This window comes from Ochotona curzoniae, unplaced genomic scaffold (genome assembly GCF_017591425.1).
Source record: "Ochotona curzoniae isolate NIBS_2020 unplaced genomic scaffold, NIBS_Ocur_1.0 contig_2855, whole genome shotgun sequence".
Classification (NCBI taxonomy): domain Eukaryota; kingdom Metazoa; phylum Chordata; class Mammalia; order Lagomorpha; family Ochotonidae; genus Ochotona; species Ochotona curzoniae.
Genome location: NW_024465615.1, coordinates 2,022,018 through 2,049,876, shown reverse-complemented (window position 1 = coordinate 2,049,876; position 27,859 = coordinate 2,022,018). Strand labels below are relative to the sequence as shown.

The 27,859-nt window shown below is 49.7% G+C and overlaps 1 protein-coding gene across 1 annotated transcript; it reads right to left on the bottom strand.

Annotated features, from left to right (window-relative positions):
* On the bottom strand, positions 1–27,859 carry FAAH (fatty acid amide hydrolase). The gene is made up of 15 exons (XM_040977827.1): positions 27,668–27,859; positions 7,628–7,741; positions 5,842–5,976; positions 5,498–5,631; positions 4,984–5,190; positions 4,759–4,799; positions 4,435–4,559; positions 3,715–3,840; positions 3,262–3,359; positions 2,360–2,459; positions 2,078–2,118; positions 1,324–1,363; positions 869–977; positions 334–479; positions 1–129 (listed from the first exon to the last, which is right to left on the bottom strand). Exons 1-15 carry the CDS (start codon positions 27,857–27,859, stop codon positions 1–3), a joined length of 1,737 nt encoding a protein of 578 aa, XP_040833761.1.

Below are 27,859 nucleotides of genomic sequence, written 5' to 3'. Positions count from 1 at the left end.
TCAGGATGGCAGCTTCTCGGGGCTCATCAGCTGCTCCACCTCCCGCATGAACCGCAAACACAACTCTTCCTGCCAGGGCAGAGCCACGCACTGCACGGCCACAGGCAGCCCCACGCTGTTCTTCATGGCCTACAGGGGATGCAGGCGGGCATCAGGATGGGGCTGGGAGGCAGGCCCCCATCCTGGGTCTGGGCAAGTGCCCCAGTGGGATGGAGAGGTCAGGGGCAAAGCCAGTCCCACCCTGCCCCGGCCTTGGGGCCTTGCTTGCTTTCCTTGCTGCTTTCTCTGCAGCAGCCAAAGGTGAAGGGATGGAGGGTCTCAAGGGGGCCTCACCTTCTTCAGCACCTTGTCCCAGATGTCCCCAAAGTAGCCCTTGTAATGGTCCATCTGGGCCTCATCCTCAGGGGTCACTGTGGTGACGGGCACCACCCCCGCTGGGAAGTCCAGGCAGTTGTAGAGAAGGGTGTAGCTAACAGCCCCTGGAACATAGCGCACACAGGGACTCAGTGATCCCCTCTGTGAGATGGACCTTTCAGAGGCAGGGCGGGGCATGGCAGGTGCTTGCTCCCGCCCATTCAGGTCCCTCTTGCATGCTGTCCTTGTTCTCCGGGCTTCTCTAAATCCCACCTGGAACTACCTCCCAGAACTAAACTCTAACTAGAGACCCAGTGCTGGTGACAGGGGCTCATGCAGACCCAGAGTGTCTCAGGAGACTCCTCCTGTCTGTGCCTATAGCCACTGGGCAGGGGCTGGAGGGGGCCATCCTCCACCAGGGTTGTTGCTCTGCCTTCATGCAGCAGTCCCACAGGCTGAACTCATAGAAGGGACAGGAGAGGCAGGGGTAGGGGTGCAGGTCGACAAGTCTCACCAGTGGCCTGGCCGGGGGCATTCAGGTCCATAGCAGGGCTCAGCATAGGAGTCAGCAGCACATCCAGGTCGAGTGCCCTCCACTGGGCAATCACGGTATTGCGATACACCTGGGAGGGGAAGTGCTCAAGACTGGAGTGGGTGTGCAGTTGGCAGTACCTGCCTCCCCCAACCCTGTCCCAGGGACTGAGCCAAGAGGTCAGCTGGGCAGGCAGGGCTGCTTCTCCGGGGGGACAGTAGCTGTTCTATGTCCCTCATGAATCACAGATGTGACTCTGCATGCACGGCTGTGTGGCCGGTATGGGAATCCCAGCCTGATCTAGCCCCAAGGCCAGGCCTGTGCCCAAGTGGATCTGGGAAGTGGACCAGGGAATGTCAGGCCACTCCAGGAAATTGGGGGGACAGCAGCCGAGAGACCCTCCCAGCTCCACCCTCCACTAGGCGCTCTGGCCTCACCTCAATCTTGTGCTGCAGTTCCCAGAGCTTTCCAGCCGACCTGGGCAGAAGGAATGAAGTCACTGGCCGTGAGAGGTGCAGCACGGGCCTAGCAACCTGGGCTTCTGCTCCTAACACCTGGATCTCGTCCCTCCTGGGGCCCTGCTCAGCCCTCGGGGCTCTGAGACGGCCGAGTCCAAGCCCTCGCTGTCCGGACCAGGGCACCATGCTCCGAGAAGAACCCTGGCTGGGTAACTCAGGGACTCCACAGCAGAGCCAAGACCAGATGGCGTCTAGTCCCTTACCACCCTCGGGAAGCAGGAGGGGCCAAGGCTGCCGGAGGCTCCGGATGCCTGGAGGTCAAACACATGCGTGTGCAGGACGGCAGGGCCGGTCATGGGCAGTTTAGAACCTGCTCTTCCAGCTCGAGCGTCTGCTGTCCACAGCTTCTGGCTGCTCATCTGAGAGCTCTGTGTGGCCGGAGCAGCAGCAGGTGCAGCCTGTTCTATCAGGTCCCTGAGGGGAGCATCTTTTGGGTTCCCAGTGAAGCACTCCCTTGTGCCTCCCCACTAACCCAGGCCAGTTCCTCCCTCGTCCTTCCCACTCCTGCCCCACAGTCTCTCCTACCCAGCTCTCCAGGCAGCCCTGTGGCCCCCAAGACAACATCAAGATCCCACCAGCAAGCCCCCACCACCACCTAGGCTATTTCCACTTTGGAATTACTTCCCTGTCAGAACCCCAGACCTGGAACCAAAGGGGTGGGCAATGTTCTCACCGAGGCATCATGTTACTGAGAAAGGACGCCATCCTGGGGAGCTGTAGGATACACACAGGGCCAAGGGCTGTGCTGGCCTCTTCAGCCAACTCCCCGGACCCTGGGCCCACCCCTCCCAACATGCTGGCCAGCAGAGGGAGACGGGGAAGACAGCAGTGTTGGGGGCAGGGGCGGCGGCCGGGAAAGAGGCTTCAGGGAACGGGAGGCCATGCCCACTCCAACTGGGAGTGGGATGGGGTGCCCTGGGCTCCCCGCAGCAGCCCCTACCCCTTGTGCCCTCACCAGTGGCTTTAGCAGGAAGGCCAGCAGTCCTTTTAGCCACTTGGGCAGCCTCAGGATCAAGATAAGGTCCCCCAGGCAAGGGTCCACGATGTCACCTTTGCTGAGAGACAAAAAGCCCTGTCCAGGCACTGCTATTTCCGAGCCCCCCGGGGTCCACCCTCCCACCACTGCGCCCCCTGTCCTCTACAGTAACACTGTCTGTCCCACCTCCTGTCCACAGGCTCCACACCTTGTTTCTCTCCCATCAACACGTGTGTTATTCCTACTGAATCCTTGGGGCCCTCCTGAGCCCACCGGCCTTCCCCAAGGCAGGATGAGGGGTCTCTCCAGTGGGAGCAGTAAGGATGGAGGGCGATCTGGCCCCACCCAGGCTGCTCTCCGAGGCCATCTCCCTGTGCACATTGCTGCCAGCCCCAGCCTGCGAGGCACAGGAGTGGGCTCCAGAGTGGGCTGCCCATCAGGCTGCCTCTGGCTCATGATCTCAGGGTTGGACTCGGGCAATGGCTCCCGGGGTCGGGGGAGAGGTAACCCCCTCCACACGGGGAGGCTGGGGTAGGGGGAGCAAATAGTAGGCCAGGCCCGTGGTAGAGGGGAGACTCAGCTTCCCGATGGGTGAGACAGTGGAAGTGAGTGAATGGCCCAAGAAGTCCCAGGCCGGCAATAGGGATGCTCACCCAGCACCCCCTCCGCCAGTTCCCTTCCAAGGATTCCTCAGCAGGGTATAAGGGTCCAACCTCACCTGACACAGATGGCAGGATGGCAAGACCTCTGCCCAGGGTGCCCAGGCTGTGTTCGGCAGAGGCCCCTCCTGGGACCCCCAGCACCCAGCTGTTCTTCCTGTGTTTGCCCAGTTTCCGCACCTGCCACCCCCTACAGACTCCCCAAAGGCCAACATCACTCACAAGTTCTCGAGGAAGCTTTGGCCACCGTCACTGAACAGTCCCCCGGTAGCCAAGGTTTCCATGGCATAGGCAATGTCGCTTGGCAGGAAGGGAACCAGCTGCAAGGAGGGAGAGGGCTGTGAGACCCCCTCCCCTACAACCCTGGGCTCCTAGGGGCCAGGCGGCCTTGGCCAAGGATAGGGCCAGCACTGCCTGCAGGTCGGCTCTCCCGGGAGCTCCAGGGACAGCCCTGCCTCCCTGTGGACACTGCCTGCGAGGGCCCATCTGGGCCGAAGCCAGAGGCTGCATGGAGCTGTCTCAGATGAGCAGCCAGAAGCCATGGGTTGCACTTTCAGAGCCCTAGGTAGATGCCCCAGATGGGGTACTGAGTTCACTCTCAAACACAGGCCCTCAGTTCTCATCCTGAGAACAAACCCACCAGAGTGCCAGGCCCACAGGCTCCCGTGGCTGTACCGTGTGGCCAGCAGCCTCCAGGCGCTTCTTGGTCTCCAGCACAGCCCGCCTCATGGCTGGGGTAGGCATTGTATAGTTGTCAGTCTCATAGTAGCCCACACGCAGGGGCCGAGAGCTTGTATAGACCTGGAGGGCAAGACGCTGGAGGTCAGAGACAGTCCTAATAGGGAGCATCAAGCAACCGTTCACACCCCATGCTCTCACCTGGGAATCCTGTGCCCAACTCCTACTTTGTCACACCCCTGACCCAGTGCCTACCCTGCCCCACCACGCCCCAACCCACTGAGAACCATGGGCCTCAAGCTCCACTTCAGAGCCCTAGTGAATTCCCACCCGCCACTTCACACCTGCTTATTACCCCGAGATGCCACTGAGGCTCTGCCGAGCTGGGAAAGCACCAGTTGCCGGGATGGCATCCAGGGAGCCAGCAGTCCACCCTGCTCTTGGGTCCTAGCTCCCTACTAGACACTGAGGCTAGACCTACATGAACACTGTAAGAAAAGCTGCTATTTACTGAGGGACAACAGCTGTGGAGGCACAGAAGTTCTCCTCCAAGGAGTTCTGGGGTCCGGGAGAGGCTGCTAGCTTTCCTTTCTTAGCCACAGCCGCAAACCCTTGAAAGTCTGAAGGCTTCCAAGCCAATGGCGCCGCCTACTGGCCATGTGCGGTGTAGCCGTTGACCCCAGCCTCCCAAGCCTGCTTGGAGCCGCTCCTGCTCACCTCCTCCCTGAAGGGCAGCGGGGGCACGGTGGGATCCAGGCGGAACATGTCCTCGCACAGCAGGGCTCGCAGGCACAGCGCCAGGCTCTCCACATCCCGGGCCATGGGACCCACGGAGAGCTGCACTGCGGGCCAGGGAGGGAGAGAAGCTGTGGGGCTGGATTGGGGTGAGGACAGGGCCACGGCCCAGGAATGGGCAAGTGACAAGGATGCAGGAGGTCAGACCTACAGTGGCATGGGGGAGAGGGGGAGGGCAGCGTGTGTGGGAAGGCGGCGATCAGGCCAATATGCCCTCCTCCAGGCACCGAAGGACACAGACCTTACCTGCTACCTGTCCATAGACGCAGCCCTTCACACCACTCTTGCTGGAGGAGAAACAGGAATCATTGGCAACAGGAAACGGCCACCCTCCTCCACCCCTGAACACCCACAAGGCAGCTCTGAACTTGAACCTGGGACCCCACCCAGCAAAACCCCAGGCAGTGAGTCCCTGGGGCACAGAGAGGCTAGAAGCTCTTACAGGCCTAGAGGCTTCCCCAGTCGGCATACCTGATGCGGTTCCCAGTGGGCTTGAGGCCACAGATGCCGCAAAAGGCCGAGGGGAAGCGGATGCTACCTCCGATGTCGGTGCCTAAGCCCACTGGGGAGCCCCCAGACCTGATGAGGGCCCCCTCGCCCCCGGAGGAGCCACCTGGGCTCTTGGTGGGCTTCCATGGGTTCCTGGTCTGGCCGAAGAGGGGGTTGCTGCAGTCAAAGCTGGAGGAAGCAGGACCAGGTCAGTGATACCCTGCTGGCCCCCAGGCCCTGTGCTGTGGCCACCCGCCATGCCCTGCTCACTGCCCCCCAGGTCAGCGATGCCCTGCCGCCCCCCACGCCCCATGCCCTGGCCCCCCGCCATGCCCTGCTGGCCCCCAGGCCCCGTGCCCTGGCCCCCGCCATGCCCTGCTCACTATCCCCCAGGCCCCATGCCCTGGCCCCTGCCATGCCCTGCCGGCCCCCAGACCCCGTGCCCTGGCCCCCGCCATGCCCTGCTCACCGCCCCGCCCCCCGGACCCATAGCAACCTGAACATGGACTGAGGGATGTTGGTTTGTACAAAGGGCACAGCACCCTGCAGCTTGAGCACCTGTACCACCACGCTGTCGCACTCAGCTGGCACCCCCTCGTGCAGGCTCAGCCCCATCGTCGAGTCCTGGCCCTGGAGGGCAGAGAGATACAGAGAGAACACCCCTCAATGAGACAGGGGCCCCTTGGAAGCCTGGGGGCCACCCTTGCCAGTGTCACAGGGGTCAAGGCAAAGCGCAGCCACACCACCCTCCCAAGGCCTCTGGGCTTGGTCCTCCCTCCGAGGGTCCAGAGCCGGCTGGCTGGATGTGGGGACAGTGGCAGGTGCACGTGGGGGTGGTACCTTGCAGCTGAAGCACTCTTTGAGGCTCACAGGGACACCGTAGAGCAGGCCTCGCCTGGGGGCCTGGGACAGCTGCTTCTCACAGTCGGCCAGGTAGGCGGTCACACAGTTGGTCCCTTTGTTTACCTCCCAGGCCTGTGGAGGGTAAGTGGGCACGAGGCAGCATTGCAGCTGGCCTCTAAAATGTAGTAAAATATACAGAAGATAGAAAACTGCCCTTTATTAGCTAACCAGGGACATGTTCACCTGAGCCGAGAGGCCTAGGCCGACATCCAGCTCACTGCGCATGTCTGGTCCCAGCCTCAGCCTGGCCACCCCTGGTCTTTTTTTTTTTTTTTTTAAGATTTATTTTATTTTTATTGCAAAGTCAGATATATAGAGAGGAGGAGAGACAGAGAAGAAGATCTCCTGTCCACTGATTCACTCCCCAAGTGGCCATGATGGCCAGTGCTGAGATGATCCAAATTCAGGAGCCCAGAGCTTCTTCTGGGTCTCCCATGCGGGTGCAGGGTCCCAAGGCTTTGGGCCGTCCTCAACTGCTTTCCCAGACCACAAGCAGGGAGCTGGATGGGAAGCAAGGCCACCGGGATTAGAATCGGTGCCCATATGAGATCTTGGCACATGCAAGGCAGGGACTTTAGCCGCTAGGCTACAGCACCAGATCCATCTCTGGTCTGTAACCAAGACAGAGAGAGAGAGAAAGAGAGAGATCCCCCAGGGCTGGGCACAACAATCAGGATAATCAAGGGAACATGGCCGGACCTCGGCTGCCCCATTAGCAGGAGTTGAGCTAGGAGAATGGCCACTGGCCACACCCCCAGCCTCCACCAACCCACACCTCTGTCCAGTCAGGTCAACAGGAAATAGGCATGGATGGACCCCAGCTCAGGTCAGTGTGGGAGAGTAGGGCTAGATCCAGGCCACATCTGTGGGGTCCAGCACACTCTCCCTCTGCCCCCAGGGGGTCCCAGTGCACCTCTTCCCGCCCCCACAGGAAAGGCCAGGGTGGGACGTGGCACAGCTGTGTTAGTGATTGTTCCTGCTCTATGAGGCAGCTGAGGACAGCAGGGACCTGTGACATGCGCTCCTGGTTAGGTCTGCTCCCCGGCACGCACGCTCAAGTAGGCACCTACAATACATGCGTGTCCTTGCAAAGCTTTCCTCCCCTTGTGGCTCTTGTGCTCAGCACTGAAGCTCACAGACACGGGACAAGCTCCATCCAGAGCCATCGGGGCACGGGGGAGCGAGGGAGACAGGCCTTGCACTGTCTGGAGAACTGCACCGTATCGGGGTGGAGGGGTGGGAAGGGTGGCTGCTTCTTAGCAGTGCCCTCTGCTCTAAGCCCGACAGGCAGCCTCTGAGGAACAGCCTTCCAGGCACTGTGTCCTGAGCTGATGCTGCAAAGCGGCTGCTGGAAGCAGTGGGGGGTACAGGGGCACAAGGGGGAGGGCTGGAGAGAGACGCAGGGAAGGAACAGACTGGACTTGGTGGCCCATGGCGTGGAGACGGGAAAGGAAGGGAAGTCTGGGCTGAGAGCCAGGCTGCCAGCATGGACAAGAGCCAGCTCTGGCTCTTGGCTCCCTGGTAGGGCCTGGCACCGTGGTCCCAGCACGGCCCACAGTGGGACATGCTCCCTGCTACCAGCATTTCCTTATAACCTGTGCAAAGAGAGAGACACACACACACAAAGAGAGTAAGAGAGTGAGAGAGAGAGAGAGAGAGAGCAGAGAGAGCAAGGAGCAGGCAGGCTCCTGGCCGGCCACAGCGGCTTTGGCCTTGGTCTTACCTTTCCGACATAGGAGAAGAGCGCAGCTTCAGGGGACAGCTCCCCGTTGTCCAACTTCTGCACCAGTTGAGGCAGGGACAGGGCCAGCAGCGCCTCTGAATCCAGGCTGGGGTTCTATGGAGACATTCTGGGATCAGCACCCCCACTCCTATAAACCCCATCTCCACGGGCACTTTGCCCTTGGTCCCCAAGCAGGCTCAAGTAGAAACTTTCTGCCTTAGGCCAAGGCTCGACAATGTGCCCAGGGCAGCTCTGATACCAGAAGCCTAAGAAGGCCTTGGTCATGCCAGGTCAAGTGCAGAGAGCATTCCAGAGGCCTTGGGGCTGGGCTGGCGGTGGCGGGGGGGGGGGGCAGGAGCCAGACACAATGTTCAGGCAGATTAATTTTTTAGTATAAAGTTTTATCTTGTTTTATTTGAAAGGAAGAGGGGCAGAGAGATCTTGAATCAGCTGGTCCCCTCCTTCAGACACCTGCAATGTGAAACAGCCGAGACGGTCAGGGATTGGGGACTCAATCGGGGTCTCCCCTATAGTGCACAGGGAGCCCTCACCTGTGTCTCCCAGGTATACATTAGCAGAAAGCTGGAATCCGATGTGCAGCAAGGACTCAAACCCAGGCACTCCAAGCCTGTCTAAGCTAATGGCTGGCGAGCAAACCATTGCAGACACTTGCCCATCACAGATGCCTACTGTGAGCCAGGCACTGTGCAGATGTACTTCACATTTTAATTAGATCCTACCACCAGACCCACTGCACACAGGAATGGAAGAGTAGGGGAAAGCAGTGTGAGATGGCCCAGTGTTTTGGGCCCCTGCCACCCACATGGGAGACCCAGCTGGTTCCTGGTTTCAGCCTAGCCCAGCCCTGGACATTGTGGCTATCGGAGAAATGAATAAGTGGATGAAAAAAAAATCTCTGTCCCTCCTTTTTTCCCTTTGTAATCCCGACTTCCAAATAAATAAAACAAAAATCTTTGGGTCCAGCTCGGTAGCCAAGTGGCTAAAGTCCTCGCCTTGCACACACCAGCATCCCATAGGGATGCTCATTCTAATCCCAGCGACTCCACTTCCCAGCCAGCTCTCTGCTTATGGTCTGGGAAAGCAGTTGAGGAAAGCCCAAGGTCTTGGGACCCTGCACCCATGTGGGAGACCCAGAAGAAGCACTGGCCATTGTGGTCACTGGGGAGTGAATCAGTGGACAGAAGATCTTGCTCTCTGTATATCTGACCTTCTAATAAAAATAAAATAAATCTTTAAAATAAATAGATAAATAAATAAATAAATAATCTTTAACAAACTGACAAACAAAAGCAATGGGGGAGCAGAATGAGGAAGCAAGTGGCAGCGTGCCCTGCCCAGCCAACATAGGCTGCACACCTACAGGTCCTCCACCTAGCCCTGACCCACCCAAGCCCCGGCAGAGGAGGCCAAACACAAGAAGTGCCCAGCCAGGATGGCTGGGCCTGCAACCAGAGACCACTGCCAGAGAGGGAAGCCTTGTCCTACAGCTAGGTCTGCGCCAGGCACCCCCAGGAGGCGCTGAGTAAGGAGGCATATCCGCCTGAGCTGGTATAGGGCAGGGCGAGGGGACAGGCAGGTGGATGGTGAGAAGTGACCTAAAGAAAACAAAAAGGGTGTGGTGAGTAAGCGGTGCCTCCGCCAGCTGGTCTAGATTTGTGGGGGAGAAGGGCCCAGGGGGCCACAGCTCACTGCCACCCAACATCCTGATTGCACCTTGGGGACAGATGTCACACAGGTCCCCCTTACCCTGGCACAGTCACCACAGACCTGCTTCTGGGTGAATCCAGCAGCTGTTGGTCTCTTTCTTATTTCACAGTCTCGCTGGGTCACACTTAGTGTCCCCTTCAGGTGTTCCTGGATGTGGGGATGCTACGGGCTCCTCCCTGCTACTACCTAACAAATTTGTCTTGTTACAAATTTGTAACAAGTTACACAATACACAAGTCATGATAGATGTGACAGCAAACTCAGTGCCAGATGGAGATAATAAACTCAGTGCCAGATGGAGATAACAGAGGACTGCATTCAGCGGGCGTGTGGTCCTGTCTCAGGTCCTGGGCTGGGAAGGGGGAGGAGAAGCCAGGTGTGCTTCCCAGCGGCTTTTTTTCTTTCCTCTCTCAGACTGGACATGGACCTTCCTGATCCCAGCATCCACTCCCCTGCTCCACTAGACACCCCACCTCTTTCCAGGCCTCCACCCAGCCCCCACCAGAGCTCAATCCTGAGCTACCCCTGTGTCCTGCCCTCTGAGTGCATCGCTTCCAACGCTCCCAGCTCCCTGCCCTGGCAGGTGTAGCATCACCCTAGTTCAAGCGACAACACAGGAAGGCTCCTCCCTTCCACTCCCACCTGCTTCCCATCACTCACCAAGCTCTCTAAACAGCTCTGGGAAATGCTCCCCCCGCCCCGTCCCCCATGCTCTCTACCAAGACCCTGTTATGGAAATTGCCCTCCAGAGGCTTGAAAGCCACTTGTGGAAAAGAAGAACCTTTATTTCACCCTAGAGGGGCACCAGCCTGGAGCACTCCATAACAGCTGGGCCCTGATCGGCCTCTGCCTCCATATTTTAGAGAGCAGTTGCATGAGCTACTTCAGCACTGGTGGGGGTAATCGCGTGGAGACAAACGTAGTTTTTTCAGCTTTGGGGCTCTCACGACCTTGGGAACGTCCTGAGTTACTACAGCAGCCAGCATTTCCTTCTCTCCTTCCTTATCCTTGGTATGCTTATCTTTACAAGACTTTGCTGTTCTGAGAAAGCTGTTTTCCTTCTACGTGTGTGCCGTGCCCTGTGTGTGAGCTTGGTTCTTGCCCACCTGCAGGCTGGTTTCCATTTCAACGCTCATCTGCCCTGGGCTCGTCCCTCTCTCCTCCCAAACTACATGCTGCCTTCCTCAAGCTCCGACTTCTGGAGCTGCCCTTCCTGTTAGGGCCAGCCTGGCTCACTTGGCCTTGACCCTCCCTGACATATCCCATCAAGGCAAACCACAGCTCCAGTGAATACTCCAGGAAACACTGCATGGCCATCCTGCCAGGCTTCTCCCACTGCCCCCCCCCCCCCCCCCCCGCCACGGCCCTGTCACATCCACCGCACCTGCTACCCCTTAGCCTTCACATCTGATGGCCTTAATCATAGCAGCAATCTCCAATGTTCGTCACATTAACACAACACCTACCTGGGAACTTTTTTTTTTTTTAAAACAAAGAACTCCAAAAACGAAAAACACTGGTCCCATGATCTCCCTTCAAATATACCAGAAATTCTTGCTGATCTTTCTCTCTCTCTCTCTCTCTCTTTTTGAGTATATAAAATGCAAAATGAGCTTTTCTCCTACATAATCTCTTTTCTGAAAATGAAACAACTGTTAACAGTTTCTGATGAACTCTTACGGGAAAAAAAATGTATATGTTTATGGAGAAGCAGGCGTTGGGCAAAGTAGTTTCAGAAGCTACTGCAGACACCTGCGTGCCATGTCTCAGGTTGCCCGGCTCCCGATCCCAGCTTCCTGAGAAAGCATACCTTGGGATGCACTAGGTGACGGTGCAAGTAGTTGGGGACCAACACCCACATGAGAAATCTGACTTCCTGGATCCTGGTTTTGTTCTGGCCCAGCCCTGGCAGTTTCAGGTATTTGGGGAATGAACCAGCCAATGGAAAATCTCTCTCTTTCAATTAACTTTGTAATTTAAAGAAATGTTTATGGGAAACCCTAATGTACAAGGGCAGTTCAAAAAGTTTGTAGAAAAAAATTGAATTAAGATTACCCAAATGCAAAACATTTTTTTAATGGCCATATCGATGTGGGGGTCTTCAAAAAATCACAGAAAATGTGTAGCATGAAAAAACTATGCATGAGTTTCAAATGTGTGCACCAAAACAGCCGTATCTTTTGGTACCGTTTTCCCACAGACCCTTTGCAGAACACTCACATGCAGCTGTTTCTGTTCATTCTTAACGGTGTGCCTTTCTCATCTCAAGATGAAAGTTAAAAAAACACGTCCTATTCCTCACTAAATACATAGATGCCCATTGTGAGACACACGCACAAAGCTGAAAGCATGAGGAAAGAGGTGACTTGGAGACAAATGCCACCGACAGACTGGGTCACCATCCCTTCCCGCCTCACAACAAGGTGTCCACACAGACCCTGTGCACACCAGCTACATGCTGTCCGCACACCCCCTCCATTTCGTCCTTCTTTCTGTTAAACATTTACTTTTATTTGAAAGGCAGATTTACAGAGAGAGAAGGAGAGATAAAGAGAAAAGTTTCTTCCATCTGTTGGTTGACCACAATGGCAAGACCTAAGCTAATCTGAAGCCAGGAGCTTCTTCTTCTAGATTTTCCATATAAGTACAGGGCCCCAAGGACTTGGTCTATCCACTACCACTATCCCAGGCACACTAGCAAGGGAGCAGGATTAGAACTGGAGCATCTAGGACTCAATCCAGGACCCATATTGGATGCCAGCACCACAGGTGGAGACCTAGCCTACTATGCCATAATGCCAGCCCCTCTTTCTTTCTTTCTTTTTTTTTTTTTAAGATTTATTTAATTTTTATTGCAAAGTCAGAGATACAGAGAGGAAGAAAGACAGAGAGGAAGATCTTCCGTCCGATGGTTCACTCCCCAAGTGTCCACAATCCAAGGCAGGAGCCTTTTCTGGGCTTCCCATGTGGGTGCAGGGTCCCAAGGCTTTGGGCCATCCTCAACTGCTTTCCCATGCCACAAGCAGGGAGCTGGGTGGGAAGTGATGCCGCCGGGATTAGAACCGACGCCCATATAGGATCCAGACACATGCAAGGTGAGGACTTTAGCTGCTAGGCTATCGTGCCGGGCCCTCTTTCTTCTTTTTTAAAGATTTATTTTTGGTCTGGCGGCGTGGCCTAGTGGCTGAAGTCCTGACCTTGAACGCGCCAGGATCCCATATGGACACCAGTTCTAATCCCGGCAGCTCCACTTCCCATCCAGCTCCCTGCTTGTGGCCTGGGAAAGCAGTCAAGGATGGCCTAAAGCCTTGGGAGCCTGCACCTGTGTGGGATACCTGGAAGAAGTTCCTGGATTCTGGCTTTGGATCGGCATAGCATCGGCCGTTGCACTCACTTGGGGGGTGAATCATCGGACGGAAGATCTTCCCCTCTGTCTCTTCTCCTATCTGTATATCTGACTTTCCAATAAATAAATAAATCTTAAAAAAAAAAAAGATTTATTTTATTGAGAATCAAGATGGCGACAAAGGGTGCAGACATGTTTGAGATGACAGAAAATTATTAGACAGGGTAAAGAACATAGAGCAGATTACAGAAAAAGTTAGGGGTCAGGAAGTCCACCAGGAGGTACCTGGAGAACCCCTGGACACAGGGTAGAGGCGACGACGGTGGAACAGTATTGCAGAGAACAGAAAACCCAACAGCCACCCAGGAGCTGATCCAGATTCCAACAACAACCAGGGATCCAGAGGTGGCCACAGATCAGCCCTTGCAGCAGCTAGGTGGGAGGTTGGGTTCGCACAGGGAGCTTGGGAAGGGAGATGAAGACAGGCTGGGACTGGCCAAACCTGCTGAATACTTTGGCCCAGCAAGGAACAGAAAGGGGGTTGCAGACTCCACAGGGCAGACTGTTGGTGGGTCGGAGCCAACAGCACAGGGATCAAACGCCTGAGTAGGCACCTTTCTAGCTAGTCACACCTAGCTAATCTCATGGGGAGGACAGTGCCAGCTTCGCATCCTGCAGGATCTGTGTGGTCCCCAGACCAGAAAGCCAACAGCCCCAGCTCTCCGGCAGTGCTCCACCGGGCGCCATCTTGTGTGTTTACAGTTATCGGGACAGTTGGCATCTTCCTAACCCAGGACACTGATTGAACATAAAAACTGACTTGTAGAACTGTAGGTAATACATCTTAGAAAACTGCACTAAGGAGAAAAATACACCAAACAGGATTGCAATGTCAAAAGTTAAAAGAAGAGACGGAGGCAGATGAATGTTACTGAAGACTCCCCGATAGGGGAACAAAAGCCTCTAACACCCTCAGAGTAAACTGAGGAAGACATTGAAAAAATGGGGGACACAGAATTCAGAAAATACATTATAAAGTTTCTGACCAACAGCAAGAAGCACATAATACAAGAATTCAAAGAATTTAAAGAATTTGTTACACAGGAAATGAATCAAATGAAAGCTGACATTTCAGAAGTTAAGAATACAGTGGAGAGTGGGAGGAGCAGGGGAATCCCAGTGCCAATAAAACTGTATCACATAATACAATGTTATTAACAATTAAAAAAAAGAATACAGTGGAGCAAATTAAAAGTACAGTGGAGAGTCTAAAAAATTGAATGAAGCAGAAGAAAGAATATCAGAACTGGAAGATATTTCCTGTCACTAGGGGGAATAAACAAAAAGCTGGAAGCAGATCTAGGCCAAGCTAAAAAAATATCCAGGAACTAAAAGATACAACAAAAAGGCCCAACATAAGAATTATGGGAGTTCCAGAAGGTACAGAAAGAGTAACTGGGATTAAAGGTGTATTCAATGAAATAATAGACGAAAACTTCCCTAATCTAGAGAAAGAATTGGGAAACAAGATCCAGGAGGTACACAGGACTCCCAACAGGATTGACAAAAAGTGACCTTCACCAAGGCACATGATAATCCTTGAACACAAGGGAAAAAAAATCCTTAAATGTGCACGTGACAAAAATCAAGTGACATAGAGGAATCCCAATCAAACTCACAGCTAACCTCTCAGAGGAAACACTACAGGCCAGGAGAGAATGAAGTGATATATTCCAGACTCTAAAGGGGGAAAATGTTCAGCTCAGAATAATGTATCCTGCAAAGTTCTCCTTTGTTTTTGAAAATGAAATAAAATTCTTCCACAATAAAGAAAAACTCCAACAATTTGTGTCCTCCAAGCCAGCCCCACAGCTAAAACTCAAGGATGTTCTAGTGAAAGGAAAGGAATAGCAGCTACCGAAACAAAAAGCAAACGAGGAGAACATCCCACTAAAAGGCCAACAGAAGACTCAACCAAAGAACACCACATTACTAAGATGACAGAACCAAATTGCCACCTATCCATATTAACATTGACTGTAAATGGTTTAAATTCATCAACCAAATGCCATAGATTAGAAGAAGGGATAAAAAAAACAAAACCCATCTATCTGCTGCTTACAGGAGACATATCCCACTAACAAAGATCAGAGGAAGCTGAAAGTGAAAGGGTGGAAAAAGATATTCCAAGCAAATGGAAAGGAAAAATGTGCAGGAGTAGCCATTCTTGTATCAGATGATATAGACATTGATGTGAAAAACATTAAAAGAGATGAAGAAGGACACCATATAATGATCAAGGGATACATTCAGCAAGAAGAGATCACCATAATAAATATATAAGCACCAAATGCCAAGGCACTTAGCTATGTGAAACAAACATTAATAGACTTAAATGGAGAAATAGACTCCAATACAATCACAGTGGGTGAACTTAATACCCTTTTAACATCAATGGACAGATTAAAAAAAAAAAAAAAACAGAGACTCAGCAAAGAAACAGAACTCACCCAAACTCTATAGCAAATGGACTTAGTTGATATCTATCGAACCTTTCATCCTACAGATAGAGAATACACTTTTTTCCATCAGTGCATGGAACCTTCTCCAGAATTGACCATGTTATAGGTCACAGAACAAGCCTCAGCAAATTTTTTAGAAAATTGAAATTATACCATTCATATTCTCAGACCATCAAGGAGTGAAGTTAGAGACCAAGAAATCAAAAACCCAAGAAGACTTACAAATACATAGAGACTGAATAATATGTTACTAAATGAACAATGGATTGGAGAAGAAATCAAAGGGGAAATTAAAAACTTGCTTGAAACATTTAAAGACATCAATACAACATATCAAAATGTATGAGACACAATCAAGGCAGTGTTAAGAGGAAAGATCATTTCAATCAGTGTTTACATTAAGAAATTAGAAAGGCATCAAGTAAACCAACTAACCTTACGGTTGAAGGAACTAGAAAAGCAATAGCAAAGCAATCCCAAAATTAGGAAAAAATAAATCATCAAAATAAGGAAGGGAATAAACCAAATAGAGACAAAGAGAACTATACATAAGATCAATGAATCAAAGAGCTGATTATTTGAGAAAATCAACAAAATAGATTCCCCACTAGCCCAGCTAATCAAAACAAGGAGGGAGAAAATACACATCAACAGCATCAGAGACGAGAAAGGAGATATAACAACAGATGCCTCAGAAATACAAAGAATCATCAGGAACTACTACAAGCAACTATATGTGAACAAATCAGAAGACCTAGAAGAAATGGATAGATTTTTGGACACATACAATCCCCCAAAATGGAATCAAGAAGCAATTAACAATCTAAATAGACCAATAACATGCATGGAGATTGAATCAGTAATTAAAGCCCTCCAAACAAAGAAAAGTCCTGGACCAGATGGCTTCACTGAATTCTTCACTGAATTCTACCAAATGTTTCAAGAGGAACTTACCCCAATCCTACTCAAGCTTTTCCAAATAATAGAAAGAGAGGCAATCCTTCCAAACTCTTTCTATGAAGCAAATATCACCTTAATACCAAAGCCAGATAAACAACAGAAAAAGAGAACTACAGACCGATATCCTTGATGAACATAGATGCAAAGATCCTCAATAAAAAACTAGCCAATAGGATCCAACAACACATTAGGCAGATCATTCACCCAGATCAGGTGGGATTCATCCCGGGTATGCAGGGAGGGTTCAACATTGGCAAATCAATAAATGTGACACATCACATTAATAAATTAAAAAATAAAAACCATATGATCCTCTTAATAGAAGCAGAGAAGGCATTTGATAAAATCCAACACCACTTCATGGTGAAAACTCTAAGCAAGACAGGCATAGAAGGAACATTCTACAACACAATCAAAGCAATTTGCAAAAAACCCAATGCCAGCATCATAATAAATGGAGAAAGATTGGAAGCCTTCCCACTAAACTCTGGAACTGGACAGGGATGTCCACTGTCACCACTACTCTTCAATATAGTATTGGAAGTCCATGCCTGAGCTATTAGGCAAGAAAAAAGAATTAAAGGAATCCAAATTGGAAAAGAGGAAATGGGCCCAGCGTGGTGGCCCAGTGGATAAGGTCCTCATCTTGCACACCCCAGGATCCCATATGGTTGCTGGTTCTAATCCCAGTGGCCCTGCTTCCCATTCAGCTCCCTGCTTGTGGCCTGGGACAGCAGTTAAGGATGACCCAAAGCCTTAGGACCCTGCACCCGCTTGGGAGACCCGGAGGAGCTCCTGGCTCCTGGCTTTGGATTGGCTCAGCAACGGTCGTTGTGCTCACTTGGGGAGTGAACCATTGAAAGGAAGTTCTTCTTCCTCTCTGTCTCTCCTCCTCTATGTATATCTGCCTTTCCAATAAAAATAAATAAATCTTAAAAAGAAAAAAGAAAAGAGGAAATAAAATCCCTATTTGCAGATGACATGATTCGCTACATAGGAGAACCAAAAGACAAGAGACTATTGGAACTCATTAGAGACTTAGGTGGGGTAGCAGGATACAAAATTGATGAACACACGTCAATGGGACACAAATAATTCCATGGATGAGAAAGAAATTGTAAGTATGGTCCCCTTTAAAACAGAAGAGAGGAATTTTAACTACCTAGGAATTAAACTAACTAAATATGTGGAAGACCTCTATGATGAAAACTACAAAATATTAAAACAGGAAATAGAAGAAGACCTTGAAAAATGGAGAAACTTACCACGTTCCTGGACTGGCAGGATCAACATCATCAAAATGTCCATGTTACCAAAAGCAATATACAGATTTAATGCAATCCAATCAAAAGCTCAACAACATTCTTCTCAGAAATAGAAAAGATGATACAAAAGTTCATCTGGAATCACAAAAGACCACGAATAGCCAAAGGTATTCTGAAAAATAGAAATCAAGCTCATATGGAATCACAATTCCAGACCTCAAGACATACTACAGAGCAGTGGTTATCAAAACAGTCTGGTACTGGTACAGAAACCAAGAAGATCAATGGAACAGAATAGAAACACTAGAAGGGAGCCCATACATGTATAGTCAACTAATATTTGACAAGAAAAGTAAAAAACAACCCAGGCAAAAAAGCCTCGTCTCTTCAACAAAAGCTGTTGAGACAACTGGATAGCAGCTTGCAGAATTAAGAAGCAAGACCCACACCTGTCACATTACACGAAAATCAACTCTAAATGGATCAAGGACCTAAATCTACACCCAGAAACCATCAAACTATTAAAGGAAAACATAGGAAGCACACTCCAAGATATAGGAACAGGAAAAAACTTCCTAGAAAAGACACCAAAAGCAAAGGCAATCAAAGCCAAAATGAACAAATGGGACTACATCAAACTAAGAAGCTTCTGTACAGCAAAGGAAACAATCAACAAAGTGAAGAAGCAACCAGCGGAATGGGAGAAAATTTTTGCACACCACACAAGTGATAGGAGACTAATATCCAGGATTTACAAAGAGCTTCAGAAACCCAGGGACAGCAACAAACAAACAAACAAAAACCCCTATAACTAAATGGGCAAAGGAAATGAACAGACGTTTTTCAAAAAAACAGATTCAAATGGCTAACAGACATATGAAAAGATGCTCAGGCTCCCTAGCCATCAGAGAGATACAAATGAAAACCACATTGAGGTACCACCTAACTCCAGTGAGACTGGCCTACATTCAGAACTCAACTAACAACACCTGCTGGTGTGGATGTGGGGAGAAAGACACCCTCCTTCACTGCTGGTGGGAGTGTAGGTTAATACAACCACTATGGAAATCAATATGGAGAATGCTTGGGGAATTGCAAATGAATCTGCCATATGACCCAGCTATCCCGCTGCTAGGAATATACCAAACAGAAATGAAATCTGCATATGAGAAGGGGCTATGCCATCCTATATTTGCAGCAGCACAATCCACAATAGCAAAGACATAGAAACAAACCAGATGTGCGTCCAAGGAAGAGTGGTTAAAGAAACTGTGGTATATTTACTCCATGGAATATTATTCAGCATTTAAGAAGAATGAAATTATACTATGTACAACTAGGTGGTCCCACCTAGAGACCATTATGCTCAGTGAAATGAGTTAATCACTAAACAACAAATACCATATGTTCTCTCTTATATAAGGAAACCAGCATGGAAAGTGTAACTTCAATCATCTGATCCATACTGTTTTTGTTTTGTTTTATTTTGGCTGCATCCCATGTGTTTTGATGTTTTCTATTTCAGTTTTATTTATTCCAAATACTCTCTTTTCTCTTGTCGAATTCATTGCTGGCTCAAGGATTATACGGTGGCATCATTTTTCCCAAGAGACTTTTGTATGTATTTGCTAAAACAACCGAATGATTGATATTCTGGAACACTAATAATCCATGGGAAAGGTTATGCTCTTGTCCATAGAATTTCCTCATGGATCTTCATGGATGTAGGTTTCCCTATGGCTAATGTGACCTCGGAAGTGCAGCAACTCCCATGAACTCAGTACTGCCCCTGGAGAAGATGGAACCCCAGTGGAACTGCCTCTAAGAACTGAAAAACTAAATTTGTTTAATATTCTTCTTGTTCCACTACAGGTCAGGAGTGGAGAAAAATTCTCCACCTTCTTAGAATGTTTGAGGAAGACTTTAAGTGTAAGTCATTATTTATAGATAACAAATTCTTAATGATCTTAGACATTAGAAAAGCCATAGAAATTTGTGGTGGGATCCAAGAACAACCCTGACACCCTCTTACAAGGAGGTTGTGTGTACAGAGCAGGAGGGGCTCTCAGGACAGAACAGGAGAATAAAAGGGGATCTATATCCTAGTCCCAGAGACTCCTGGAGGCCTCCTAAGTGCTTTCGCCACAAAAGCAATGGATACTTAGTCAAGGATTGTCAATATGGACACCGAGAACCATATCCCGACTACCTAGGAGATCACAGGCAATATGAATGCCCTCGGAGGCTGAGCGCTCTGAGGTCACTCATTTCCTATTGGATTTCCCACACGGGATGGCAGCAGCCTTCTCATAGGGTCTGGTGACATCAGAACTACAGCCAGGAGCCCTGGGAGATACTCAGAGATAAAAGGATTGTAAACTTCCTTCTGGACTCAGGAGAGGAGCTTTCTCTGGTCCTTACCTAGTTCCAGCCTTGGCTCCCAGGCCTCTCTTACACCAACTTTCGGGGTTGCTTGTGAACCCCAAAATTAGTTCAGATACACAGAGACTAATAAAGGTCAACTAGTTGATAGTCACGCAGCTTGTACCTTACTGATCAGGCTTCTCATTTGGCTTTTCAGATAGAGAGAGACATATAGATACAGAAAGTCTGGTACAGCCAGGGAAAAGGCCAGCTAGCCTATAATCACTCAGCCTGTACTTACTGGTCAGGCTCCCTATTTGCTTCTTCTGGACTTTACTTCCTCACTCACTGGATTGTTGGGGATTTCCCTGCTCACCTGCCTAAAACTTTTCTATTCTTCAATTGTTAAAATGCAAAGTTCTGTAAAACCATGCTTAATCGCTATATGCTGCAAAGTTTAAATTTTGGCTTAATTTTCTCCCCCCCCAAAAACTTTTATCAATTTATGACTGTTAATGCTAAACAAGATGTAACTGCATAGAAACGTTGACGTTAAGTTTGTACTCAGCTCTTATATATATATGATGGATGTCAATGTTGATCCTTCCACTGTTCCTGTGGCACTTAGATTTAGGTTAAACTCAAACACATGTGAGCTTGGAAGAAAAGAAAAGGTTTATAGTAGCTGGTTGTACATATACTAAAATTGAGATGCCAAGGAAGTAGTTACATGACGTGGTTAAGAACTTACATTTCCTAACATATTGGTCATTCAATATCATGTGAATTAACTTCATGATGCTGTTAATTTCTTTTTTTTTTAAAGATTTATTTTTATTATTTTTTCATTGGAAAGGCGGATATACAGAGAGGAGAGACAGAGAGGAAGATCTTCCGTCCGATGATTCACTCCCCAAGTGAGCGCAACGGGTCGATACTATGCCGATCCGAAGCCAGGAGCCTCTTCCGGGTCTCCCACGCGGGTGCAGGTTCCCAAGGCTTTGGGCCGTCCTCGACTGCTTTCCCAGGCCACAGGCAGGGAGCTGGAAGGGAAGCGGGGCTGCCGGGATTAGAACCGGCGGCCATATGGGATCCTGGGGGTGCAAGGCGAGGACCTTTAACCACTTGCGCCACCGCGCCGGGCCCGATGCTGTTAATTTCGATGTTTCTTCCTGTTGTTGAAGTTGGGTAGTGACATCTCATTGGAGGAGATGATATTCTACAGCTCTACTTTCAGATTAAGGATGGTCTCCCAGTGAAACTTGAATTTATCTGAACAATAAGCTGCTGGATGCTCCTCATGGTCCATGCCCACAATGAAGGAATCATGACTGGATATGATCTGTACTACTGTAACAATATGGAGGAATTCAATATGTGGGAAAGGCTTGGGAGGGGCTGAGGGAATCCCAGAGCCTATGAAACTGTCATAAAATGATATAAAAATTTTAAAAATTAGTTAAAGGGCCCGGCGCGGTGGCGCAAGTGGTTAAAGGTCCTCGCCTTGCACGCCCGGGATCCCATATGGGCGCCGGTTCTAATCCCGACAGCGCCGCTTCCCTTCCAGCTCCCTGCCTGTGGCCTGGGAAAGCAGTCGAGGACGGCCCAATGCTTTGGGACCCTGCACCCGCGTGGGAGACCCGGAGGAGGCTCCTGGCTTCGGATCGGCATAGTATCGGCCCGTTGCGCTCACTTGGGGAGTGAATCATCGGACGGAAGATCTTCCTCTCTGTCTCTCCTCTCTGTATATCCGCCTTTCCAATGAAAAAATAATAAAAATAAATCTTTAAAAATTAGTTAAAAAAAAGATTTATTGACATGAAAGGAAGAGTGGCAGATACAGGGAGAGATAAAAAGAAAGAGCTTCCACCTGCTGGCTCAGAACCAGGTGGCCACAAAGGTTGAACCTGGCATAGGTTGAAGCCAGGAGCTAGGAGCCAGAAGCCAGGAACTCCATCCTGGGTCACACATAATCTGGGAGCTGGATCAAAAGCAGAGCAATTGGAACCAGAACTAGCACTCTGATACAGGATGCTGGCATCACAGGTGTAGCTTAACCCACTGTGCCATAACACCAAGCCCAGTCCCTTTCATTTTCTTTTTTAAAAAACACTTTATTATTATTATTATTATCATTTTATGATACAGTTCCATGTTCCATATTCCCTTATCCCCTCCCCAATTCCCTCTCCCCCACCTAGTTCCTTTATATCATTACTAACATATAGCTCATCACACTCAGTCATATGTCCACCATTGCAGGCATGGACAATGGCAGAGAGGCCAGAATCCTATTGTCAAGATACAGTAAACAGTTTCATTGTAAGTCCATCTTTGTCTGGAAGCAGAAATGCATACTACACTGCATCTTCACATCTGGATGGTAGTCTCCATTTCACAGCTACTGTACATCTCCTTAAATGAAAAGTCATAATATAAAATCAACAATAGAAAGAAAAATAGAAATTTACAATACTATGAAGTTAAATGACATGTTACTAGATATGACAGTCTCCATTACACAGCTACTATACATCCCCTTAAATGAAAAGCCACAAACCAAAATCAACATTAGGGAGAAAAAAGAAATTAACAACACCAAGAAGTTAAATAACATGCTATTAAATGACTAACGTGTAGCTGAAGAAATGAAAATCAAGAACCTTCTTGAAGAAAATGATGCCACTGCATGATCTATGAGTCACTGAATCATTTAATCAGAAGAAAGTGTTTTGAAGAGATGAAACCAAAAGAAAACAACAAAACCCATACGATAGAGTTTCCGCTGATCTTTGTTAGTGAAGTGTGTCTCCTCCAGACAATAAACAGATGGGTTTTTGTTTTTGAATCCAGTCTATTAATCTATAATGTTTGATTGTGCTTAAGCCATTTACATTCAGAGTTTAATATGTATGGGTAGTACTTTGATCCTGTCATTTTAGGAATGGGCTGTTCATTGGTTTAGTCTTCTGTTGTCATTTTACTGGGATGTTCTTCCCTTTTGCCTTTGGTTTTGTTGGGTGCTATTCCTCTTCTCTGTCAAGAGAACATCTTGAAGTATCCTTTGTAGGGCAGGTTTGGAAGAGGCAAATTCTTTTAGCTTTTGTTTACTGTGGAAGAATTTTATTTCATTTTCAAAAACAAAAGAAACTTTGCGGGGTATGTTATCCTAAGCCAGCAATTTTTTTCTTTTAGAATCTGTAATATGTCACTCCATTCTCTTCTTCCCTGTAGAGTTTCCTGTGAGAGATCTCCTGTGAGTTTAAATGGCATTCCTTTATATGTCAATTGATTTTTTCCACGTGCACATTTAAGGATCTTTTCCTAATGTTCAATTGAAGAGAGCTTAATAATCACATGTCATGGTGAAGATTGCTTTTGATCAAACCTGTTAGTTCTGTGCCCCTCCTGGATCTTCTTTCCCAATTCTTTCTCCAGATTAGGGAAATTTTCCTTTATTATTTCATTAAATACCTTTGCAAACTCAGCTTCTCTTTCTGCACTTTCTGGTACTCCCATACTCTTATGTTTGGCCTCTTGATCGTGTCTTTCAATTCTTGAATACTTTTTTCAACCTGATCCAGCTCTGCTTCGAGCTTTTTGTTTGTTTCCCCCTGACGACAGGAAATATCTTCCAATTCTGAGATTCTTTCTTCTGCTTGCTTCATTCTATTTTAGAGACTCTCCACTGTAATTTTAATGTGCTCTACTGTGTTCTTAATTTCTGATACACCAGCCTTGATTTGCTTTATTGCTTCCTTAAATTCTTTGAACTCTTGCATGAGCTTCTCATTTTTTATCAGAAGCTTTAAAATGAGACTTATGGATTCTGTGTCCCCCATTTTCTCCATGTCTTCCTCAGTTAACTCTGAGGTTGGCATAGGGTTTTGCTCCTTTGCAGGAGAATTTTCAGTAATATTCATTGTGCCTTTATCTCTTCTTTTGCTCTTGATCATTGTACTTCTGGTTAGCAGATTCTTCTCCTTGGGGCAGGTTTCTAAGCTGTGTCACCCACAGGTCTACAATGCGATTTTACTTATTGCAGTTGGTACACAACTTCTTGCTTGCAGCCACTTGTGCCACAACCTCCAGCGAGTTCCAGGTCTGGGCTCTTATGTTAGATTTCCACTGTGGTCTCCACAGCCCCAGCTCCTGGCTCACCACTCTCCACCTCCTGTGATACCGTGCTGAGGCTGCACCATTGTCTCTGCAACCTTTCTCCCACTTCTGTTTGGAGCAGGTCCCAGGATTAGAGAGACACCAGGTGTCCTATATAATTAGGTTGTTGGTGGCGCTGATCTTGTCGGAACCTGTTGGATGTTAGGTCTGGGTGCCACAAGGACCTATTTTGACTGGTACGATGCCACAGTCGGTATTATTTTCCTACGGGACCAGTGCAATCCATGGAACTCAGCGAGTTCTCACGAGCTCAGCATGTGCGCAGTTCACTGTTGTCCCCTGCAGTCCTAAAACTTTTGCCACAATGTACAAAATGGCACCTGACGTACCACCTCTACTACAGTTCTTGATCTGCTGGCCGTCATATCTGAGGGCTACCCAGCCAGACCTGTCTTGAGTGGAATCTGTAGAATGCAAAGTTGCTGCAGTTCACTGAGTCAGAAATGAGCTCACTCCCAGCTCAGCATATGCTTAGTCCTTTCTCTTGCCTTTGCCTCCTTACGCGAAATGGTGCCCAATTCAGCTCTAGGGGGCTGACTGGGCTGTGAAATCCACCCTGTTCTTGCACTGTCCATCTGGGATCTGTTGCTCTGTCTCTGCTCTTGGTCAAATCAAATAGACCAGCAGGACAAACAGTTCTTTGTCTGGATTTACCTCCCAAGCTCCCAGTGAAAGTCCCTTCCCATTTGGTTGCTGGTGGAGTTCTGGCTACTGGTGGAGTTCAGATTGCCGTTAGCTGAATGCCACTGGAGTATCAATCACTGCAACACCACACCGTTGTGTCCACTGCTTTCCTGTGTCTGTCAGTCTCCAGGTGCCCCTCTGCTGTTGTTCTGTCCTTTCCTATTTCCTGAAATATGTCCTCTCTGCTTTGTCCTGATTAAATGTTTTTCCGTCCGTTTAAACGTGTCCTTACCCTATTCTGCCATCTTGATTCTCCCCAGTCCCTTTCATTTTCTACACAAATTTTCATTCTTTCCTGCATTCTTCCCACTGCCAGCTGACACAGTTGGGAAAGCTTTTTTTTTTTTTGCTTTTTTTTTTTTTTAAGTCTTCAACTATACAGCTGAGGCACTTTCTCTGTCCCAAGAGAGCAAAGTTTGTGGGCACTTCTAGGAGGCCAGTGTGTGAACTTAGGGAAATGGACTCTGCATGCACACTGCAGCCACTGCATGGATAACAGGATAACACATAACTAGCCATGTGGCCGCCTGCAGGGATGAGTCTGCAAACGGCAAATACTGCATCACTGAAGAGCTGCCCCTCTTGTGATCTGCTTTCTCCTTCTGGGCCACCTGACATCCTGACTTCAGATCCCCGGATGGGCCTCTGAGTCACTTTTCTCTTCCTTCATGGCTTTTAGTTCTTTGGTTCTATTTCAAGATTTCTCTTCCACCTGCTCATGGAGACTGCTAATCATGCTTTTAACCCAGGCTCTCCTTCTGCTCATCTGGAAGTGATACACAAAGCAGTTTGGAGAAGGCCAGGAGACACAGCCGCGGCTCAGATCCAGCCGAAGGAAATGGGGTTTGTAAAAACCAGGGGGACTCTCACTAAGCAGGGTAGCCGAGGTGAAAAGACGCATTCAGGGCGAATGTATGCAATTAGCCGCAGGGCCTCTCCCAGACAGAGCATCCTGCTGCTGGTGAGCCCTTTCTCTGGCAGGGCCATCAGGACTCTTTCAGAGACCAGGGTGGAGAACAGCTGGTCATAAGCTCCATAGAGAGCTGGGAGCCATGCTGTGATGACACAGCACCTTGGGAACACGACATGGACTCGCACAGTCCCAGGGGCCCAGGGCCCAGGCCTGTCTGGGCCCTGCCTCTCCAGGCTGGGTTCAGAGATCCTAGGAGAAAGGCAGCTCAAAGGCCAAGCAGCTGGGCATCCAGGCTGTGTCCTCTCATTGGCCCTCCAGGGCATCCGGTCACTGTCCTGGATAAGCCACCTGCTCAGAACCCCTGAGGGGTCCAGACAGTTGTCCCTCCCTTTCTCTTGCAGTCATTAGGAACTCTAAAGGTAATCTGGCCTATTTAAGAGATAAGCCACTGGTGTGGCTTACAGGCTAAGCCTCTGCCTGCATCTCATATCCATGTCAGTTTGAGTCTTGGCTGCTCCACTTCCTATTCAGATTTCTGCTAACGCCCTAGGAAAGCGGCAGAAGATGGCCCAAGTGCTTGAACTCCTGCACCCCTGTGACAGACCCCGAAGAACCTCCTGGCTCCTGGCTTCAGATCTGCCCAGCTCTGGTTGTTGTGGTCATTTGGGGAGTGAAACAGCAGATGAAAGATCTTTCTCTCGGTGTCTCTCCTTCTCTCTGTAAATCTGACTTTCCAATAAAAAATAAACTGTTTTTAAATGACCAAGGGCAGTTAGTCCACGAGAAAGAGGGGGAAACAAAGCCCAAAGAGCTATGTGAGACTCAGAGCTGAAGCATGGGAAGATCCATCCTCCTATGGCATCACAGCCACCAACCAAATGGAGTCTAGGAGTTCAGCTGGTGGAGTTGAGGACAGGTTCTCTGTGCTTCTCCCCACACAGCCACAGGGTTCAGCTGGCTTAACAGAGCCACACAGGAGTGGGGGGCAGCTGAGGGTCTCCAAGCTAATCCAGGGGACATCAGGAGGACCCGAGGGGGCTCGTCCAGAGCTCAGCCAGAAAAGAGAGGTGTCTGTGCTTATCCAGGACTAGCAGTCAGTTTAAATAGACACAGCCAGCAGGGGGAACCCCAAACGCTGATTGATGTTAACTTTTTAGTCAGCTTGATGCGTGGAGGCTGGGACCAGACAGAACTGATGTCAATAAACATTTAAGTATGATGTTATCCTGGCTGCAATTATATGAAGCCCACACCCCATCCCATTGGAGGTCACATCCTGGCACTAATACCCTGTTTCCTAATCTCCTCTCCCCTGGGATAAACTGCCAGGCACTTAGGCTCTGGTTCACCTCAAAATTCAGGTGCTGCAGCTGAGCAACTGCTCAACTCACTTGTCGGTGCCTCTCCTTGCCTCCCACTTAGGCAAACCTCCGTGCCTCCTCCTCCTGTGCCCACGGTCTGCAATGCCTTCCCCCACCTGCTGGTTCCACAAACACCACAGATCTTTCCTCCTTTAGTACATAAAAACAGCTCCCTGAGCTTGGCATTTTGGCTTTCCTACACCTGGAGGAACTGCTTCCCCCCTATCCCCCCTTTGAGACACCTCGCCTGGCCGTCAGAGAGCCCCAGGTCCGCTCAGGGAATGGGGTTGACAAGGAGGTGGACTGCTGCAGAGACGCCCATTCCAGCCCAGCGGTGTCCACCATGCCCTGCGCCTGGGACAGCTCTCCAGCTTCCTCTTAGGATTCTCACGCGCCTATCAGTGAGCTTGAACTCTACCCTCTGCAGAGTCCCTGGGTTATTCACTCCTAATTCCAAAGTCCTAACTCCTGCCTCCTATTAGCGCTCACACCAGCCAGCAAGATTGTCTGCAGAGCACGGAGCAAAGCCTCTCTTTGATCCAAGTGCGCGTCGGCCCTGCGCAACCTGCGCTGTCCCCTTCTTCCGCTTGCCCTCACCTCGTTCCAAGGTGCCAGGAACGTACCACCAGGGCAAAGCCAGGTTCTGTTAAGTGACACGCACCCCTGCCCGCCCGCCTGCCTCCAGGGCCGCTGAGGGATACCCGCGCCTGGCTGTCACCTGGAGCCGGAAGCGCTGCGCTGCCTTGTCCATGGTCTCCAAACTCTCTCGCTGCCTCTGTCGCGCCCGAGTCGCTGCGCCCCGCGCCTTCCGCCGCCCAGACCAGCGCAGGGCCAAGGTAGCCGCCACTAAGCAGCAGGCCAGGGCAGCCCCGGGGGTTCCGGACAGCGTGGTGTAGAGCTCGTCCAGCAT

Excerpts from the sequence above, each read along its gene's own strand:
- FAAH (XM_040977827.1), bottom strand. The coding sequence starts at position 27,859 with ATGCTGGACGAGCTCTACACCACGCTGTCCGGAACCCCCGGGGCTGCC. Across the intron at positions 5,977-7,627 it reads TCTTCTCCTATGTCGGAAAG|GCCTGGGAGGTAAACAAAGG; the intron begins GTAAGACCAAGG and ends TACCCTCCACAG. Across the intron at positions 978-1,323 it reads AACTGCAGCACAAGATTGAG|GTGTATCGCAATACCGTGAT; the intron begins GTGAGGCCAGAG and ends TTCCCCTCCCAG.